The 19,732-nt window shown below is 48.3% G+C and overlaps 1 protein-coding gene across 1 annotated transcript in view; it reads right to left on the reverse strand.

The window, feature by feature from the left end:
- Nucleotides 1-19,732, reverse strand: part of HERC2 (HECT and RLD domain containing E3 ubiquitin protein ligase 2) — a 185,452-nt gene that overhangs the window by 97,093 nt on the left and 68,627 nt on the right. The window contains exons 20-28 of the mRNA XM_053658983.1: nucleotides 17,036-17,214; nucleotides 10,521-10,705; nucleotides 9,268-9,423; nucleotides 8,183-8,368; nucleotides 5,931-6,101; nucleotides 3,649-3,752; nucleotides 2,238-2,388; nucleotides 385-599; nucleotides 5-137 (exon numbers count right to left, since the gene is read on the reverse strand). Of these exons, the coding sequence (XP_053514958.1) occupies nucleotides 5-137; nucleotides 385-599; nucleotides 2,238-2,388; nucleotides 3,649-3,752; nucleotides 5,931-6,101; nucleotides 8,183-8,368; nucleotides 9,268-9,423; nucleotides 10,521-10,705; nucleotides 17,036-17,214 (1,480 nt within the window). The remainder of the gene's footprint in view (nucleotides 1-4; nucleotides 138-384; nucleotides 600-2,237; nucleotides 2,389-3,648; nucleotides 3,753-5,930; nucleotides 6,102-8,182; nucleotides 8,369-9,267; nucleotides 9,424-10,520; nucleotides 10,706-17,035; nucleotides 17,215-19,732) is intronic.

Consider the following 19,732-nt stretch of genomic DNA (forward strand, 5'->3'; position numbering starts at 1 on the left):
ATACCTAAATCTTCATGTTTCAGGAGGCAGCAGAGCAGCAGGCGGCCCACCTCTTCCACGGGGTGCTCGGGCGGGAACGTGATGGGCGTGGTCAAGTGGCACTGCCTGCAGCACCTCTCTATTTGGCACAGGAAGTCCTGCGACAGAGACAGCGGGAGGTGACTCCAGAGCCACCAGGCACTTTGTCAGGAGACCTAAACTACGCGCCGCGACCTCCAACGCACCTGTGGGCAGCCACACTTCTACAGCTTTGCTGACACAGTGACCCGGCCGACCTCTGGCCTTCAACCCCACCCTCTGAGGAGCACGCAAACCAAGTCTGCTGAGCTAATGGAAAGAGTCCCAAGGGCAGCTGGACGGCAAGGGTGGGTGGGCCTCATGCACCTTCACATTGTGATCCTGGATGTTATTGTCGGCCAGGGCTTGCAGGAAGGCCTGGGAGTGGTCGCCCAGGGCCCGTCTGTGGGTGCAGAGGTGGGACTTGCTGGCGGGGGTGCCCCCGGGGGAACTGCAGTGGTCCTCGTCTTTCTCCTCATTGTAGCTGTAGTGGATCTGGCTGGTCTGCAAGCCTCCCGAGAAGATGGACGACTGCAGCCACTCTAGAGGACAGACGTGCAAACACTCATAAAAAACGCCTGCACGGGCTCTTCAGAAATAACTAACGGGAAAGGAGAGCAAGAGCTGAGTGCTTCACTCAGCAGGTGAAATGCAGCACCGTTTGTACTCGAGGGTCGCATCTAACCCAGGTACACAGACGGTTATGTAACTCGATGTGGGTACCTTGCTCCACTGCACGCGCCTCTATTGCCCTTTGCGGATACCGAGTCTCCATCAGCATCAGGGCGAGGCCTCCCTCTACTCGGACACATCCCAGCCCTGCCCTCCTGGCTGATGGAGAAGGAGCCTCTCCTCCCACAGACTGACAGGCCTTGGAGGAAGACAGGTGGACCGGCCCCCATGGGGCTCGGCACACAGCAGGGCGCCCCCCGTGTGTACAGCTCTGCTCTAGACGGCTGGCAGGCTGGGCACCACGGCTGCTGGGCCCAGAAGCCCTGCTCCACTCAACAGTACGGCTCATGGCCCTGCATTTCTGCCCCCAAGGCTGAGACACCAGTTTGCTTGGTCTCTAATGTCATATCTGTTTGCTGCTACGAACCCTTCTGCCCCCAGAAACACGTATGAATGTCTCCACTGACCCACTACCCTGTGTATCTTCACCTGCTTATCATGTCTGGCTCATCGGCACACAGAAAGCACCTACAGGCAGGGGTATGTCTAACTGCACACCTATGACACCCTGAGTGTCCAGCACAATGACACACGCCAGTACAGATGATCCTTGAACAACACGGGTTTCAATTGCACAAATCCACTTACACAGAGGGTTCTCCCACTGACCCACACATGGGTGATTAGGAAGCCACATACACAGAGGACTGACTTAAGTTGTACACAGGCTCCTAGTTGTGTGAGTAGTAAGCACCCCTAAGCCCCGCACAGTTCAGGGGTCAGCTGTAACTGCTGGATAATGCTTGTTGGATGGTCGGCGGACGAATGGAGAAATGCATAAACACATGAAAAAAACTTAAACCCATCTTATAAGTAATTTCACTACTGGCCCTGGCTGGTGTAGCTCAGTGGATTGAGCACAGGCCTGTGAACCAAAGGGTCACTGGTTCAATTCCCAGTCAGGGCACACACCTAGGTTGAGGGACAGGTCCCCAGTAGGGGGCGCACAAGAGGCCACACCACACATTGATGTTTCCCTCTTTCCCCCTCCATTCCCTTCTCTCTAAAAATAAATAAATATATATATTTCATATATATTTCTTTTAAAAGAAATTTAATTACTGTGGATGATTACAAAGGCTGGCATCCCAAACTGTATTTGATTTGCATGTGATGAAAACACCATGCTCAAGCAGAACATGATTCCCTACAGAGCAGCCGATGCACAGCACATGGATTCTGGGGCGCAGGCGTGGACTAGGCCTACCTGTCAGACGGTGAGTGTGGGAGAACACACAGGACCCCCCTACACGTGTCGGCTCCCTCTGCTGCCACAGACAGTGACAGCAAGTGAACGCCAGAGCCTGTTCTAATTACCTACTGAGTCGCATGACCCTTCTTCTCCTCATCAGCATCTTCGCCGATTCCTCCTCTCCTATCCCAGTGGCCCATACGGCGCAGCTGAAATAACCTGCTAATCTGTCAGCGGAAAACAAAATTTTTCTTACTGGCGCATTCGACCTCAACGGTAGACAGCGGCGTGCTCATAGCCAGGTAGGAGGCGTGTAATCCGAGGAGCAGGCCCAGGTTCCGCTCCGTGTCTATCAGAGGTGACGACAGGCTCCCCAGGTCTGGAATGGTGACAACTTCTTGGTCAGGCTGGGGAAGAAAGATTTCATCATCAGCCTGAGGACACACACGGTCAATGCAAAACGTAAAACCCAGAGGAGCACCAGCATCTATCCATAAACCAGACGTGCGGCCAGGAGGAAAAAGGCGGGTGCTCTGAGCCCCTATTCCTGTGTCTGGTCACAGTGAGCTCACACCGCTGGTAGAGTAACAGGAGTGGTAAACTGCACATATCCTAGAGACAGACGGTGTCTGCTCAGGTCCGGGGGGCGGGGGAGCTGAAGCAAGTGAACGATCTCACTAGAGCAGGCCTTAGGCAGGGGTGTCAAACTCATTTTCACCGGGGGCCACATCAGCCTTGTGGTTGCCTTCAAAGGGCCAAATACAATTTTAGGACTGTACACACGTAACTGCTCCTTCACGAGGGGCAAGGAGCTCAGTGCTGCTGCCGAGGAGAAACAAGGTGCCGGGCCGGATAAACAAGGTGGAGGCCGGATTTATCCCGGGAGCCTTGGGTTTGCCACCTGTGCCCTAAGGGATCAAGTAGAAGTCTCCAGAGTGACTGTATCCGACACTTCAGAAAATACATGAAGTGTCACATGAAGACCCTAAAGAGAAACCCACATGGGACAGGTACGGCCGCGCCAGTCAGCTGTGTCCACACGTGGGGGAAACTAATTCATTCAAACAGAGAAGACAGGGTTCACATGAAAGTAACCTTAAACTATGCCCATCACACACAAGACGAATTGCAAATAAAATGCTTCAAGCCCAGCCTTTGTGGCACTGAATCAACTTTATTGCCTCTAGATCCACACTAGGAAAGCCAGTCCTGATATATAAACCCACTGCTCAGGAATATGTAGAAAGGACCTCTTTCTGTCTAATGAATTATACCACTAGATAGTTCTCCCCCCAAAATACGGTAGGTCGTTAACCTCAAGATGGGGAGTCGTTCCAGATTTCTAAATAAGCTTACAATGAAGTCATCAATATCAAATGTTGACCTCTTTTTGTATGTGGGAGTGGCTACATTCCTTTCAAGTTAACAATTTTAAAAGTTATGTTTTAAGAGCAGTACCTACCTCATAAACCTGAACATTATAAATGTAAGTTTACTCATAAAAAGGCCTCTAGAGTATCTGCATGTTTCCCACGCAATGACACCCCCACCCCACCCCCACCCCACACAAGGCCCAGCTTCCACAGTTCCCAGTAAAAGCCACCGAGCATCAACACACAGAGAGGGGCTGCAGCCCACCAGGGGGCGCTTGCCTCCCACAGCCTCACCTCCAGGTACTGGCCCACGCAGAAGGCGTGCATGGACTCCCGCGTGTCTTCAAACTGGAGGGCAGCTTCCAGAGCTACCACTGGGTCTTCCCCGGCAAACTGAGCTGAAACAAACAAGTTGACGTGACTCCACACAATCTGCCCACACATCCCCCCCCCAGAAACAGTCACACGTGACTCCACACAATCCGCCCACACATCCCCCCCACACACAGAAACAGTCACAGGAAGTAGACTCGGAAGGTTAGTGACCTCTCACCCTCTCCCAGGGCAGCCTGGGCCAACTGAGAGCCTGAAACACGTTCCAAGGAGTGTTGGAACACAAAATGTATAATGAGAAATGCTTCAAATGTAGCTGAATTCCCTGACGGGAAAGACACCCAAATCACAGAGAGTTTAAAATGTGAAGGCTCAGAAGAAGCACCAAACCCATCACTGAAAATCTGAAAGCTTTTATATCGGGTTCATGGATCGGAAGAATTAACATCATTAAAATGTCCACACTGCCCAAAACAATCTACAGATTCAACACAATTCCTATCAAAACACCAATGGCGTATTTTGCAGAACTAGAACAAATATTCCAAAAATGTTTATGGAACCACAAAAGACCCCAAATAGCTTCAACAATCTGGAGAAAGAAAAACAAAGTTGAAAGTATCACACTAGCTGATACCAAACTATGCTACAAGGTCACGGTGATTAAAACAATGTGGAATAGGCATAAAAATAGACATAGATCAATGGAACAGAATAGAGAACTCGGAAATAAATCCATGCCATTATGGTCAATTAACATATAACAAAAGGGGCAAGAACATACCCCTTCAATGGAGTAAAAACACCCTCTTCAATAAATGGTGCTGGGAAAATTGGACAAATATATACAAAAAAATGAAACCAGACAACTTCCTTATACCACACAGAAGGATAAACTCAAAATGGATGAACAACTTAAATGCTTATAAGACTTGAAACCATAAAATTCCTAGAATAAAACATAGGCAGAAAAATCTCTGGCATTTCTCATAGCAATATTTTTTCTAATACATCTTCTCAGGCAAAGGAAATAAAAGAAAAAATAAACAAATAAACTACATCAAACTAAAATATTTTTGCACAGCAAAAGAAATCAGCAACAAAATGAAAAGATAAGGCAGTGAGTGGGAGAACATATCTGGCGATGATACATCTGATAAGGGATTAGTATCCAAAGTTTATATAGAACTTGTACAACTCAAGTCAAAAAAAACAAACAAACCCCAACCCAACGAAAAAATGAGTGAAGGACCTGAATCAACACTCCTCCACAGAAGATGTACAGATGGCCAACAGATGTGTGAAAAGATGCTCAAAATCACTGATCATCAGGCAAATGCAAATTAAAACCACAATGAGATATGACCTCACCCCTGTCAGAATGGCCACCATCAATAAATCCACAAACAGGAAGTGCTGGCGAGGATGTGGGGAAAGGGGGACCCTCGTGCACTGTGGGTGGGAATGCGGACTGGGCAGCCACTGTGGGAGCCACTATGGAGTTTCCTCAAAATATTAAAAATGGAACTGCCTTTATGACTGACCCAATCTTTACACTTTTGGGACTGTATCCCAAGAAACCCCAGTCACTAACTCAAAAGAATATATGCACCCCTATCTTTACTATAGTGTTATTTACAATAACCAAGATTTAGAAGCAACCAAACTGCCCATCGGTAGATGAGTGAAATAATGGACTACTACTTGTCTGTTTAAAAAAAAAAAAGGAGGAAATCTTAACTTTTGCAACAGCATGGGTGGACCAGAGAGCATTAGGCTGAGTGAAGTAAACCAGATAAAGACCTTATGATTTCATTTATATGTGGAATCTAATGAACAAAAGAGACAGACTCAGATACAGAAAACAGACAGACAGCTGTCAGAGGGGAGGGGAGCTGGCGGCTGGGTGGAAAGGGGAAGGGATTAAACAAAAAATAAAAAACCTCACAGACAGAGACATCAGTATGGTGATGACCAGAGGAGAAGAGGGGTAGGGAGCAGTTCCAAGGGGAGAAACAGGGGACATGTGGAGAGGGAAGGAAGGAGACTAGACTTTGGGCGGTTCACACATAACACTATACAGATGAGGCAGTAGGGAACTGCACCCTTGAAACTTACGTAATTGTACAATCTGAGGTAACCCCGATAAAGCTAACTAAAACACATGCGTATATGTATAAAGGAAAGGGAAAGTTTCACGTGTTGCTGCAGGGCCCAGCCCTGCGGTAAAGGCGAGCCCTTACCGAGAATGCTGCTGCCGGTCAGGGACTGGGCCTGGAAGTCCTTTATGTCGTACACTTTCCCGTCGATGACGGTCCAGAAGCCCCCATCTTTATTGTGGTTCTCCAAGTCGGCTTTGCGAATGAGGGTCACCTCCTCATTATTTCTACAGTTCTGTCCCGTAAAAAATGACTCTGTGTATAGAGAGACCATCATCAATCAATCAATCAGTTGATCCACAGGTACAATGACTAGAACAAACTGTGTGAAAGAAATACAAGGGGAAACAGGCAAATCCGCAACCACGACGGAAGAGCAACACGCCACCCGTCATGCAAAAGTTCAGCAAGGGCACGGAGTGATTTTAAACAGACAGAAGCACCGCCACGGCGGCAGCACGATGAGCAAACCTGACCCCAGGCCAGGCAACAGAGTAAATCTCAACAATTTCAAAGAAATAAAGTTGCAGAGCATGCGTGCGGACCACGATGCAGTTAAATTAGAATAGGCAACAAAATCAACAAAGTAAAATAAAAATCCTCTACATACTTGAATGTATTTATAAGTCACCCAAAATTCCCAGAAAAAAATGACTGTGGAAATTAGAAAATGCATGAAAAGGAACAACACTGATGATACCACAGGTCAACAATCCTGACATACGGCTGAGTGTGCGTTTGAGGGCATTTACACCTCTAAACGTACGTATCAGGAAAAAAAGAAAAGCTAAAAAGTAAAAAAGTTAATGAATATCAAATCCCTAAAATTCCATGAGTGCATAATAATATACCAAAAAGTCACTGGTAGCCTTTGGAAGCTCTAGGACACCCACTGAGTGTCATGAAAAATGGCTAAGGGGGCGGGGAAATGAGAGGCCAGAAGCACACATCGACCAATTGCGATGTGGAGAAACTTTTATTGTTTAGTCCTTTTTTTAAAAGATTTTATGTATTTATTTTTAGAGAGAGGCAAAGGAAAAAAGAGAGGGAGAGAAACATCACTGTGTGGTTGCCTCTCGCACGCCCCCTACTGGGGTCCTAGCCCACAACCCAGGCCTGTGCCCTGACTGGGGATCGAAGTAGCAACCCTTTGGTTCTCAGGCCAGTGCTCAATCCACTGAGCCACACTGGCCAGGGCCAAAAAATAGGTTTTAAAATGAGTGAGTTGGAACTGCTGATCAAATTCAATGCCCTCAATCATATTTTGTATAAAAATAAAATAACAAATACCCATTTAGTTCACAGAAGTAAATGAATGGTGCTAAAAATATAAGACAGCGCTAAAAATTTTTATATTTTTAAATATAAAAATATATTTTAAAATATTTTTAATATTTTAAATATATAAAAATATTTTTTATATTTAAAAATAAAATATGAATGGTGCTAAAAACGGTGCTACATTATAAAGTGTAAAAACTGCGCCCAACAGCCTAAGGCTGCCTTCCTTGGGACGACTGCTACTTCTGCACAGCAGGAGAATGGCACATATGGCATGAGCTTCCCTATAAAAGGGCTATTTTTTGTTAATTTTGAGAGGTGATTTATTCATTGGAAAGTACTATAAAATTATAAGGTGAAGCTCGGTTTGGTCACTTTTTCCCATTTAAAAAAATTGCGCAACTGATCAAAATGTTTACTCACAATAATTTCAGATCTGACGGCCTAAATTTTCCCTGTTCACTTTGGGGTTTTAGGATGCACAGTTGTGGCCTCCTTGTAATAAAATGAAAAGCTGGACCACAACTTCAATTAATTTGATGAGTCCAGGAAGTTGAAACCATGGGGAGTGTGGTTACTGAGACTCAAAACATCCAAGCTCAAGACAAAGAAAAGAAGAGTCTCACCCCACTGGCGGGCCCCCCAGGCAGCAGCTGGGGCGGGGAGCGCCCGGCCCACCACGGGCCTGCACAGGCACTGCCGTCCGATGACACTGACAGCGGTGCAGCAAGTCACCCCCTGTGCGCGGCTGCCTCCAAACCGGCACCTGCCGCAACACCTCCACGGCACCACCTTCTGGAGACACCCAGGGAAGGGCTCCCTGGGGCTTTCTGAAACCATCTGCCTCCAGATATCACAACTATTTCTAACAGAAAAGTGTTCCTTGAATACAACCCAAATGTCTCCTGACTGACATCATCTCCACTTCCCTCTTCCACGAGGTGAAAACGGCAAGTAAGAGGTCTTCCCGGTCACCGGGTCTCCCCGATGGAGGCCGGACCAGGCTGGACGAGGGCAGAGCCTGCTCCGAAAAGCCACATAAGTGAACGCCGTACCCATGATGCCGGGCCACGCTAACTCTTCCTGGTCGTCCCGCTCCTTCCCCGGTGCCAGGTGGTTGAAGCGGTCCAGGTGCTCCAAGAGGCCGCCCAGCAGGGGGACGGCGCCCGCCTCCTGCATGAGACTGGCGTTTTTACTGAGCAGGAGGACGATGGAAACGACGAGTTCTGGAAGGAGGACACCTACAGACAAAAGGGAAAAACATAAGAAAGCACTGAGGTTTAAATAAAAGCGCTTATCCTGGAGGAAACCAGTTTATCTGCCTGCTCTATGTTTAAACCCTGATAAATCCCAAAATACGGAATGTTTGTCCTTAGCATATTTCTATGGGATTACTTTATCTTTCATTTTGAAAGAAACAGATATAGGTGTCAAACAGAGCCCTTTGACTTACAAGAACCTGTTTCAAAATCGCTGTTTCAACACAGAAGTATTAACTAAAATCTTTCATTCAGAAAAAGAAGTGTCTACAACTAATTTACTACCAGAAAAAAAAGCACTCAATAATCATCATCTACTGTCAGAGAATTAAGTTGAAAAATATTAAGCAATACTGGAATATACAAAGGTCCTGAAAGGGGCAACTAATTTTTTAAAGATCATTTATTTATTTTTAGAGAGGGGACGGGAGGGAGAAAGAGAGGGAAACATCAGTGTGTGGTTGCCTCTGGTGCGCCCCCTACTGGGGACCCAGCCCACATGTTCCCTGACTGGGAATCAAACCAGTGACCCTTTGGTTCACAGGCCAGCGCTCAATCCACTGAGCCACACCAGCAAGGACTAGGGCAAATAATTTTTATGCTGCTGAAATCAAATTAGACGATTACCATGGAACTCAGTATCAGAGTGTCAATAATGGGGTATGACTCTAAGTCACTGATCATATTTACAGCGGTCCAATTCCAGTACCAGGTTGCTTAACAAGAGAATAGGCAGTGACATTCCCACAGAAACAAAGGACAATGGGCAGCGGGACCAGAAAACCAGGGGCAAAGGCAAGCAGGTTACCAGGCAATGGCAAACTGTAACTGTCAACACTCTGAAAATAAACACGTGAGCAGGCAGCAGACAGGAACCATACCCGTGAAGTCCCCTTCCACGATGCTGGCCACCTCGGCAAAGTGGCGCCAGCTGGCGGACGCGATGCTGGCGGCCACGGGCAGAATGTCCCCGATGTGAGTGCACAGCAGGGCCGTGTACTTCTTCAGCAGGGAACCCACTCCCATGAGCTCGGGACCTGGGAGGGGCGAGAAAATGTCATGTTCGCTATTCACAGTTGCACTGTGAATAAAGTGACTGGCTCCGCTCCTTCGCTATCATCTATGTGTCTCCACCTGCAATAACTCTTGCTCCTTTAACACTGCATGATTTGAAACACAGTGCCATCGGGTCACGGCAATTTTCAGATGCTGTCCTACCCAGTACCCAGAAACCCTGGGACATAAATACTAACGTCATAACTTTGAGTTTTAAAACCTTACGTTCCATACAAAACTGCTTCTACGTCCAAGTCTTAACTCTTGCAGATTATTCCCGATGAACTAAGGCGGCCTTCAATCTCATAAAGCTCCGACTTTTCTCCATCCACGGCTCCTGCCAGCTTTTCAGTCCCTGTCACTCCATGTCTTTGAGACAGTCACCTCTTTCAGGCCTGAACCTCCCTTATCTCAACCTAAAATTCTCCAGCATCTACAAGAGCCACTTCTTTGCAGGAGGTAACAAAGTCAGTTGAGAATATGCTACCTCTGAAAAGACTAACGAGTGCAACAGGAGTCTCCGTCACTGACAGAAAGCTGGGTGAGGGAGAGCCACACGGGGCCTGTGTCATGCACAGAGCAGGGCACTCAAATACCGCCCTATCTCAACCCTCACAGGCGCCCTCAAGTATCACCCCAACTCTGGAGGGGAGCAATCGAGCAGCAGCCCCCAGGAGACTGCGTCCCTCAGCCACCAGCCAATGACCAGAGCTACACCTGAGACCCAGTCTGGCCCCAGCAGTGACTCACCCCTCCCACTCACTCCACCCAGCCGGCTTCCCAGCATGACACGCATGTGCGGGGGCACCATTCTGTTCCCACACTACGTCAGTCCCCATGAGTTCATCACTGACACGTACAGTAAGTCTGGCAAGTCGCCCGTCAGACTCATCTGGCTGTAAAGGATGCTATTCCTGATGGCTGAGGACTGTAATGTTAAGACCGGGTAAAAACACATTGATGAGTCTAAGACAGAAGTATTCATCAGACAAACTGGATTTCAACGGGACAAGAAACACACATCTGCACGAGCAGAACAGGCATTGTCAGAAAGCCTGACACACACGAGGCAACTTACTAGGAATATCTGAGGTCTGACCGATACTTTCTCCTGGGTACAGTTTACTGATAAGCAGGCGCTGAAACCGCAGCAGCAAGTCCAAGGACGCAGATCTGTCCCGGCAGTGTTGCTCGAAGTCCATACACGACGAAACGCGACGGGCCACATCCTTCAACCTGGCCACCGTCTGGGAAGCAATGTTTCTGTGCGGGGGGAGAGGAGTGGGAAATAAAGCGAGTTGTGGATGTTTCGGCCAGTAAAGTCGTCTTTCAAAACCACAACACACTAAAGTCGGAAACGCAGGCTGTGACCTGCGGCTGGTCCACTCCTTCAAAGTGTCAGGTGGGCCCCTAATAGCTCAGTCTCCGCCCAAAGTGAGCAGGGAACGGAGAGGGCCCCAGAGACAGGGTGCCGCCCTCTGCTCTGCCAACGGGCTCCTATGGGCTGCGTGGGAGGGCGCGGCGTGTACAGCCCTTGGGAAGGAACTACTGTGTGGCTGCTTTTTGACCGAAGCTGCATTCTGGAAGACAACGGTCACTCACAGTTCTGGGTCTGCCTCTCACATCTGACTTTGGACTTTCGAGGAGCACCCAGGGGTGCCACATGGGGGCCCTCAGGGCTCGGAGAGTACAGATGAAAGAGGACGAAAGTGGGTAACTGAACCAGCTCAGGGTCACGGGTGCCCGGAGAACACGGCAGCAAGGAAAGAAGCGGAGGCTCCAATTTTGCCGTGAGCCAAGGACCCTCAGCCAGGGGCAGAAAGAAGAAACGCACGTCCTGGGAGGCGCCGTGCGAGAGCCGTCAGCACCCTGGCTCCCTGAGCAGAATGCAAACAACAGGGCCGGGCGGGCCGGCAGGGGGGCGGAGGGGCACGGCAGGGACAGAGCACCAGGCCACGGGACTACGCCTGCAATGCTGAGCCACCGGGGTCCTGGGAAGAGAGTGGCCTCCTGTTTGTGTTGGGGGGAGTAACTCTGACATCACTGCGATTACAGGGTCAAGCAGATTACAGGGGACGGGGTCCCCAGATGAGACCTGCTACCCTGGCTGGTCCAGTGCCAGGTGGACGAGCCTGATGCCCAGCACGAGAACAGAAGGGCGGAGCGGGTATGGCCCTGGGGCTGCCATCAGAGAAGCCCCACCACCCAGCCCCCACCCCAAACGGGAGGGCAAGGCGCAGCCTCTGCTGACACCGGGCTGCAGACAGGCACTCGGCTGACACCGGGCTGCGGACAGGCACTCTACAGCACGTGTGGCGTCCCCGACGCGACAGCAGGTTTGAGGACAACTTGTCCATCACACCTGGCACCAACAGCGGTGCGGTGAGGACAGAAACAGGGACACGAGGACGTCCCCCCACTCCCCGCAGCTCTTCAGCTCATATCCAGAGCCACCGAGAGCCTGTGGCTCCGCCTGCTCCCGGCTGCCCCAAACAAAGGCGCGCCCTCCCAGGCCGCCAGTCCACCCGGCTTTCTGTCCCACTGCGTGGCCACCACCTGATAACTTGCTCACAGAAGAAACCAGCCTATAGGGGTCTGGGGCTGGTGCAAAAGGGGAAGGGATCAAGAAGTATAAACTGACAGTCACAGAAGCATCACGGGATGTCGCGTCCAGTGCAGGGAACATTGTCACCGGTACTGCAGTAACTACGCATGGCACCAGGCAGGCACTGGACACACTGAGGGGAAGCGCTTTGTAAAGTACATGATTGTCTGACCACTATGCTGGACACCTGAAACTAATACAAAATCACACTGCACGTCAACTGTAAGAGAAAAAAAAATTTCAAAAAGAAAGTGGTCTGGAATCTGGGTTTTATGCTATATACAAAGGAGCAAAAGACAGTAATAAAATAAAAAAATAATTTTAACTGATTTCCTTAATATAAAATTCAGAAACATAATCAAAATGTGTAATTCTGCCCTGGGTGGTGTGGTTCAGTGGATTGAACCCTGGCCTGAGAACCAAGGGTCACTGGTTCGATTCCCAGTCAAGGCACATGCCTGGGTTGCAGGCCAGGTCCCCAGTAGGGGGCGTGTGAGAGGCAACCACACACTTTGTCTCCTTTTCTTTGTCCCTCACTTCCCCTTTCTCTAAACATCAATAAATAAAATCTTTTTTAAAATGTGTAATTCTGACAGTGCTCACTAATTAAAAACCCTCAGAGGCCCCCCTTTCAGGAAGAAGCGGTTTTCCTACGGCTCCTTGCCAGCATCAGGCTGAGGAGTCACTCTGAAATCTGTTCCGTGGCTTATTTATGGTAGCCGGAATTTCTTCCACCTACTTTTCCAAGCAGTCACGTACATGAAATGTCCAAAGTTTCTACATCTTTAGACTGTTTTTCAACTATTTAGCATCAGCTGAAACGTACTATGTCTCCTTCCATCCCAAATGCTAAGGTAAGAAAACCGGATGCTGCAGGGAGGCACCGCTGCCCCCCTCCTGCCCCGGCCCCACCAAGAGGCCTGGATGCGGGGGTCCCGTCAGTGAGAAAGCTGCAGAGGAGGGGGCTGCAGATGCAGTTTTCCTTTCCTGTTTTCTACAGTGGTTGGGAGGTGCCCACTACTCCCACGCTTCAGTTCGTTTTGTTCTCAGACAGGTGCGTCCTTACTATAAACCTGCAGGGGCGCCGACCCCTCCCCACACACGGAGGGCTGGCCCACAGAGGCCGCCCGCCAGCGAGCCACGTTTGTGACTTAAATGCCCTCGCAGTCACATTCATGAAGAAACACATAAAATCAGTACAACAGAGTAGTTACCCCAGTGCGCTGACATATTATCATTTCAACGTAAAAACCAGTGAGAAAAGGCACTGAGATATTTTATATTAGTTTTCTCACACTAAGTCTTCAAAAACCACTGTATATTTTGTTACAAACAGCATACCTTGATTCAATAACTGTTTTCACTGAAAATACCTGATCTACACTTAGAGTCATAAAAGCAGTTACAAAAGTGAATTCATATGGCCAAGCTACTCCAAGCATACTTAACAGTTTTCTAAGAGCTGAATCAGGTCTAAGGTTTTACATTTGAATTTAGTAAAAAATAACTCAGTTAAAGTAACTGAACTTTAATTAGCAAAACAATAAAATGTCTCAACTCCACTGGTCACATTTCAGGTGCTCACCATCCCAAAGTGGGCATAACTTCCAGATTGAACAGCCCAGGCTGTCCCCTCACCAAGGGACAAACAAGCTGAGCGAAGAGGACAGCAGGAGCTGGCCCCTCATGAGAACAGTGACCTGCCACCACCAGAGGTCGGGAACTAAAAAGACCGGGGCCCCCCCACGGCAACGCCCTCGAAGGGAGGATCGTTCAAGCACTCGGAAGAGCCATTCTAGAGACACATGCTTTATGCCGGCACGTTTCTGTAGAGAACGTGACCTTTTCATTACAAAGCACTGTCACCCATTTCCTCACCGGGTCCTTAATTAGTGACATCAACTTCAACACGGCTCTGTGACTGCTCCCACAGGTGCCAGGCTGCCAAGTGCCAACCTCACCCAAGGGGTCGCAAGTGAGACTCCCCAGCAGCAAACCCCAACTTCTTCCTGCCACCACCGAGGCAGTGAGATCATTCACGAGACTGCCGTGTGTTATACTGAAGATCAGAATGTGTGAAATACTGATTGAAGGAAACGTTAGCACATTAGGAAAACTACAAAATTAGAAAAAGGGTTTTTAATGTTAGCACTTACTAAAATCTATGTAAGGAACTTACTCTAAAACTCTCTATTTTGCTTTTTTAAATTTTTTAAATTATTATTTATTTTAGAGGGGGGAGGGGAGGGAGAAAGAGAGGGAGAGAAACATCCATGTGAGAGAAACAAATCATTCAGTTGCCTCTCTGACAGGGGACAGGGACCCAACTCACAATGCAGGAGTGTGCCCTGGACAGGAATTGAACCGACGACCTTTCGGTCTGCAGGATGACACCCAACCCACTGAGCCACACCAGCCACAGCTAGAAACTCCCTCTTTTAAAAGTTCACCGGGTACCTGCCCTGGCTGGTGTGGCTCAGTGGATTGAGCACAGGGCTGCAAAGCAAAGGGTTCCCGGTTTGATTCCCAGTCAGGGTACGTGCCTGCGTTGTGGGCCAGGTTCCCAGTAGGGGACATATAAACAGGCAACTATACACTGATGTTTCTCTCCCTCTCTTTTTTTAAAAATATATTTTATAGATTATGCCATTACAGTTGTTCTATTCCCCCCCTTCATTCCCCTCCACCCTGCACACCCCTCCCCCACCCTACCCCCTTTAGTTTATGACCACGTGTCTCAAGTTCTTTAGATTCTATATTTCCCATACTATTCTTGCCCTCCCCCACTGTCTATTTTCTACCTACCGTCTATGCTACTTATTATCTGTACATTCTCCCCCCTTCTCCTCCCCCTCCCCTGTTGCTAAGCCTCCATATGATCTTCATTTCTAAGGTTCTCCTCCTGATCTAGCTGTCTTCTTAGTTTGCTTTTGTTTTAGGTGTGGTTGTTAATAACTGTGAGTTTGCTGTCCTTTCACTGTTCATATTTTTTATCATCTTTTTCTTAGATAAGTCCCTTTAACATTTCATATAATAAGGGCTTGGTGATGATGAACTCCTTGAATTTGATCTTATTTGAGAAGCACGTTAACTGTCCTTCCATTCTAAATGAAAGCTTTGCTGGATAGAGCAATCTTGGATGTAGGTCTTTGGATTTCATGACTTGGAATACTTCTTTCCAGCCCCTTCTTGCCTTCAAGGTCTCTTTTGAGAAATCAGCTGACAGTCTGATGGGAGCTCCTTTGTAGGTGACTGTCCCCTTAGCTCTTGCTGCTTCTAGGATTCTCTCCTTCATTTTAATCTTGGCTAATGTAATGATGATGTGCCTTGGTGTGTTCCTTCTTGGGTCCAACTTCTTTGGGACTCTCTGAGCTTCCTGGATTTCCTGGAAGTCTATTTCCTTTGCCAGATTGAGGAAGTTCTCTTTTATTATTTGTTCAAATAAGATTTCCACTTGCTCTTTCTCTTCCCCTTCTGGTACCCCTATAATTTGGATGTTGGAGCGTTTAAAGATGTCCTGGAGGTTCCTTAGCTTCTCCTCATTTTTTTGAATTCTTGTTTCTTCATCCTTTTCTGTTTGGTCATTTTTTTCTTCCTTCTGGTCCACTCCCTTAATTTGAGTGCCAGTTTCCTTTCCATCACTATTGCTTTCCTATGCATTTTCATTCATTTCAATTAGTTTAGCCTTCATATGTTCCTCTAATTTGTGGCTAAAATCAACCAGTTCTGTGAGCATCCTGATCACCAGTGTTTTGAACTGTGCCTCTGATAGGCTGACAATTTCTTCTTCACTTAGATTTATCGGCTCTGGGGTTCTGAGTTCTTGAGCCATGTTTTGATCTGTTTGTGCCTGTTACGTATGAGGACAGGAGCCTTAGTTGCTCACCAGGGCGGGGCCACCCAGGTCGCTGGTTTGTGACACTGTATGTGGGGGTGGGGTCAGAGAGGGACAATAGCGGTCCCCTCTGCTGCTTCCCGCCGCTGGGGCCTGCACGGTCTGTCTCACTGCTCGCTCCTTAGCTGGTTTATTGGTCTGGCTAAGTGGTTTGTTGTTGTTGGACTTCCGTATTGTTCAATTTTCTGTGGTTTGGCTGCATTTTTTGTTGCTGAAACTTTGTTGTTTTTAGACTTGGTCGTGTGAGAAGGCACAGTGTTTCCACCTACGCCTCTATCTTGGCGGAAGTCCTCTCCCTCTCTTTCTCCCTCCCTTCTCCTCTCTTTAAATAAATCTTTAAAAATAAATAAAATAAAAGTTCAAAAGTTCACTGTGTGCCCAGGCACACCAGCCGCTGCTGCTCTGGATGCACAACCTGGCTGCCTGAGGCCACCCCCTCAGGCCTCTCCTTTCTCTGTGCGTGGACGACAAACCAGAAGCCCAGCTCCCACGGGGCAGACTCGGTCACAGAGTGGGGCAGTAACCGAAGCCATCAGCAACCGCCTTCTTCCTCCCTTTCTGAATGGTGCAGAAAGGCCAGTGGACCTTTCAAGCGTCAGCAGTCGTGACCAACCGCTTCCTCCCTTGTCAACGTCCGCCTCCTTGTCAATGTCAGCCTCTGTGTGTGTCCCTGTGTGTTCTTTTACTTCAACTTCGACACTCAAATGTGGCTCACAAAGCAACACACATGCAGAAGACGACACGCAGAACAAGGCAAGGGCGTGACAAGCTTTTTAAAAAGCGACCTTACCTCCACGATTTCCGTGTGCACCTGCCTGCTCAGTAATAAGGGCAAGAACCTCCTGCCAGGTTTACCGCACAACCCACTTCTCTCCGAGTGAAAACTGTTAGCGTCTCCAGCTCTCCCCCCTACAGCGCTCCAACCCTCCCTCTCATCGGTACTCAAGACTCTGTTTTTTATTACCCTGAAACCTACCTGAGGTAATTTTCAGGGTATTTCCTAAGCCAAACACATTTTTGAGTCTCTAGTTCCCAACTCACTGTCCTAATATGAAACCAACAGTCCTGTTACAAAATATCTAATACTATTTACCTAAGAAGCTGTTGAATGAGCTGAACCAGAGGCAAACACTGTTTTCCAGAAGATTCATAGATTCCTGTGTTAATAAGGTCCTTATCCAATGGAGTCCTACTTCTGTGAAATGTTGAGGCATTTGCTTCCTGTTCATCAATTTCTTTTTCCTTCTGTGCTTCTTTCTTGGCTTCAATATCCTGTAATTCATAAGACAGAGACCAGTTATCTTAAAAATAGGTGTGGAGGCACCCTGGGCCGAGTCCCGATCCCACAGCCCAGCTGTCCCTTCGCCAACTCACACACGAGGTGACACAGGGCCACACCCACCTGCTGAAATCCTGTCACTCTGCTGCTCAAGTTCTAAACAGACTGCTGGACCTACAGACCCGATATCTGGGCTGCCAGTGCTGATATGAAGTCCCCAGCCCCCCCTCGTGAAGTCCCTAAAATCCTGACCCCTGCTGCCGGCGCTCACAGACACCCCACGTCATCTGCCCAAGCACACAGTCTGCCTGCTTGGCAGACGTCAACGACAATGCACAGAATGCAAGGATACATCCCAAGTCAGACATCAGAAAAGAGACACGTGTCCAGAACACAGAGCAAATCCTTATAGCTCAACAGTTCCAGGTCAATGGAACCCAATCTAAAAATAGGCAAAGGATTGCAGGATGCATCTTCAAACAAGATAAACAAGTGGCTCACAAGCACAGGACAGGATACTTGACATCAGCCACCATCCAAACAGCCTGGATGACTGACTAGACTGAAGGCAGTGCAGGGAGAGAAGCACTGGCGAGGGTGTGGAGACTCGGGGCCCCCACGCGCTGCGACTGTAAGGTAAAACGGCGCGGCCGAGTGCGGAGGCCGTCGGGCTGTTCCTAGGAACACTACACTAACACCCGCTCTGCGGCACAAGCGTAGTGGAAACAACCCAATGGCCATCGGCCAATGAACAGGCAAACACGACATGCTGCAGCCACTCAAAGGGATGTTGCTTAGCAAGTTAGAAAAATGAAGTACGACAGAGATGCCACAGCCTGGATGAACTTGGAAAACAATACGTAGGGTGAAAGCAGACAGACACAAAAGGCCACAAACTGCAGGAATCCATTTCTATGGATGGTGCAAAACCGAAAGTACGTGGAGACAGGAAGGAAGTGGATCGTGGTGGTCAGCAGCCGGGGGGAGGGGGTGGGGCGTGTCTGGTAAGGGACACAGAGCTGCCCTGCGGATGGATGGGAACGTTCTGAAATCAGAGTGGCGCTGGTACGGTCACTCTGTGAATACACAAGAAAAATCACTGAGTTATACACTAAAAAGAATGATCTTATAGTAGGTGTATGTGAAATATACCTCAGTAAAAGCTATTGCTAAAGAGGAGGAGTATCTTTTGCTGATCAAATGAAAGCAACACTCCTGAGGACCTACTATGTACATTGTTCTAGTAACCAAATTTACTGTGAAAAAGCAACATTCTTTCTTTCTGGGCTTTCTGTTCTAATGTTAAAAGCCAGAACCACCTAAACATGAAAAGTCCTCCTCAGTCCTGGGGGACCCTGGACGAAGACCCCACCTCAGTGGTGAGAATGAACAGGACCACCCAGTGCTATGGATAGGAAGGCAACATGGGAAGCTTTAAGATGAGCCTGCTTTTGACCCAGCAAGTTCAATTCTAGAACTTTTTCCTAATCATCATTCTCATCCTCAGTAGCTGATAATATACAAGAACTAAATATTAATTTACAGTAATCAAATCTAACACCTCAATGGTCGGCAATAAGAAGTTGTTGGTTTCTAAAAAAAGAAGCAATCCCCTTTCCAGATGACAGGCTGCCCCAATGCAACCAGACAAATGGACACAGCAGAAGAATGGACGCTGAACCCCAATGAGTGAGAAAGCTCCAAGGTCATACAGCAGTGGGACCGATGCCGGCACCACTATCAAGTTCAGCAGTAAACACGTGCATTTTTGAAACTCTGGAATACTACACCCCAAAAATATTAACACTGGTTATTCCTCCATGACAGGGGGTTCTGTATGCTTTTACCTTTCTGTAGCTTTGAAACAGTTTTGTTTTACAATAAATGACCTTCTGGCTCTCTTTTGGCCCCTTAATTATTGTGGCAGAGGTCGCAATCTGCATGTCTCTGTAGCTGCCCTCCCAAGGTCTGTCTGTCTGTCTCTCTTTCTCCCCAGCAGGAATCCCAGAATAAACATCTGTGACCTGAATGAACAGGTCCCACAAACACTGCTGAGGTCAAGTCACAGCGTCATGGCCCCCATGTGGCCACCCACTGCCTGTGCGCTCACAATGCCCCACCGGGCCAGCTGCCTCGTGGGGCCCAGGACGAGAAGGTAGAGGCTTGGAGGCAGCAAACCTGCCACTGACGAGTCACGACACCTCAGCAAACCACTGCACGTCTGTGGCACTTATGTCCACATCTAAAAAGTGGAATTTTAAAACAGTTTTTTCCACTGGACATGGCTCACAAGGTCAAAAGAGACCAAAAAAAAAAAAAAAAGCCACAGTGTGGCTCAGTGGACTGAGCACCAGCATGCGAACCAAAGGGTCACTGGTTTGATTCCCAGTCAGGGCACGTGCCTGGTTTGTGGGCCACATACCCTTCAGGGGGCTCATGAGAGGCAACCGCACAGTGATGTTTTTCTCCCTCTCTGACTTCTCCTCTCTCTAAAAATAAACAAATTAAATC

This window comes from Artibeus jamaicensis, unplaced genomic scaffold (assembly GCF_021234435.1).
Source record: "Artibeus jamaicensis isolate MK-2021 breed Jamaican fruit bat unplaced genomic scaffold, CSHL_Jam_final scaffold_612, whole genome shotgun sequence".
Lineage (NCBI taxonomy): Eukaryota > Metazoa > Chordata > Mammalia > Chiroptera > Phyllostomidae > Artibeus > Artibeus jamaicensis.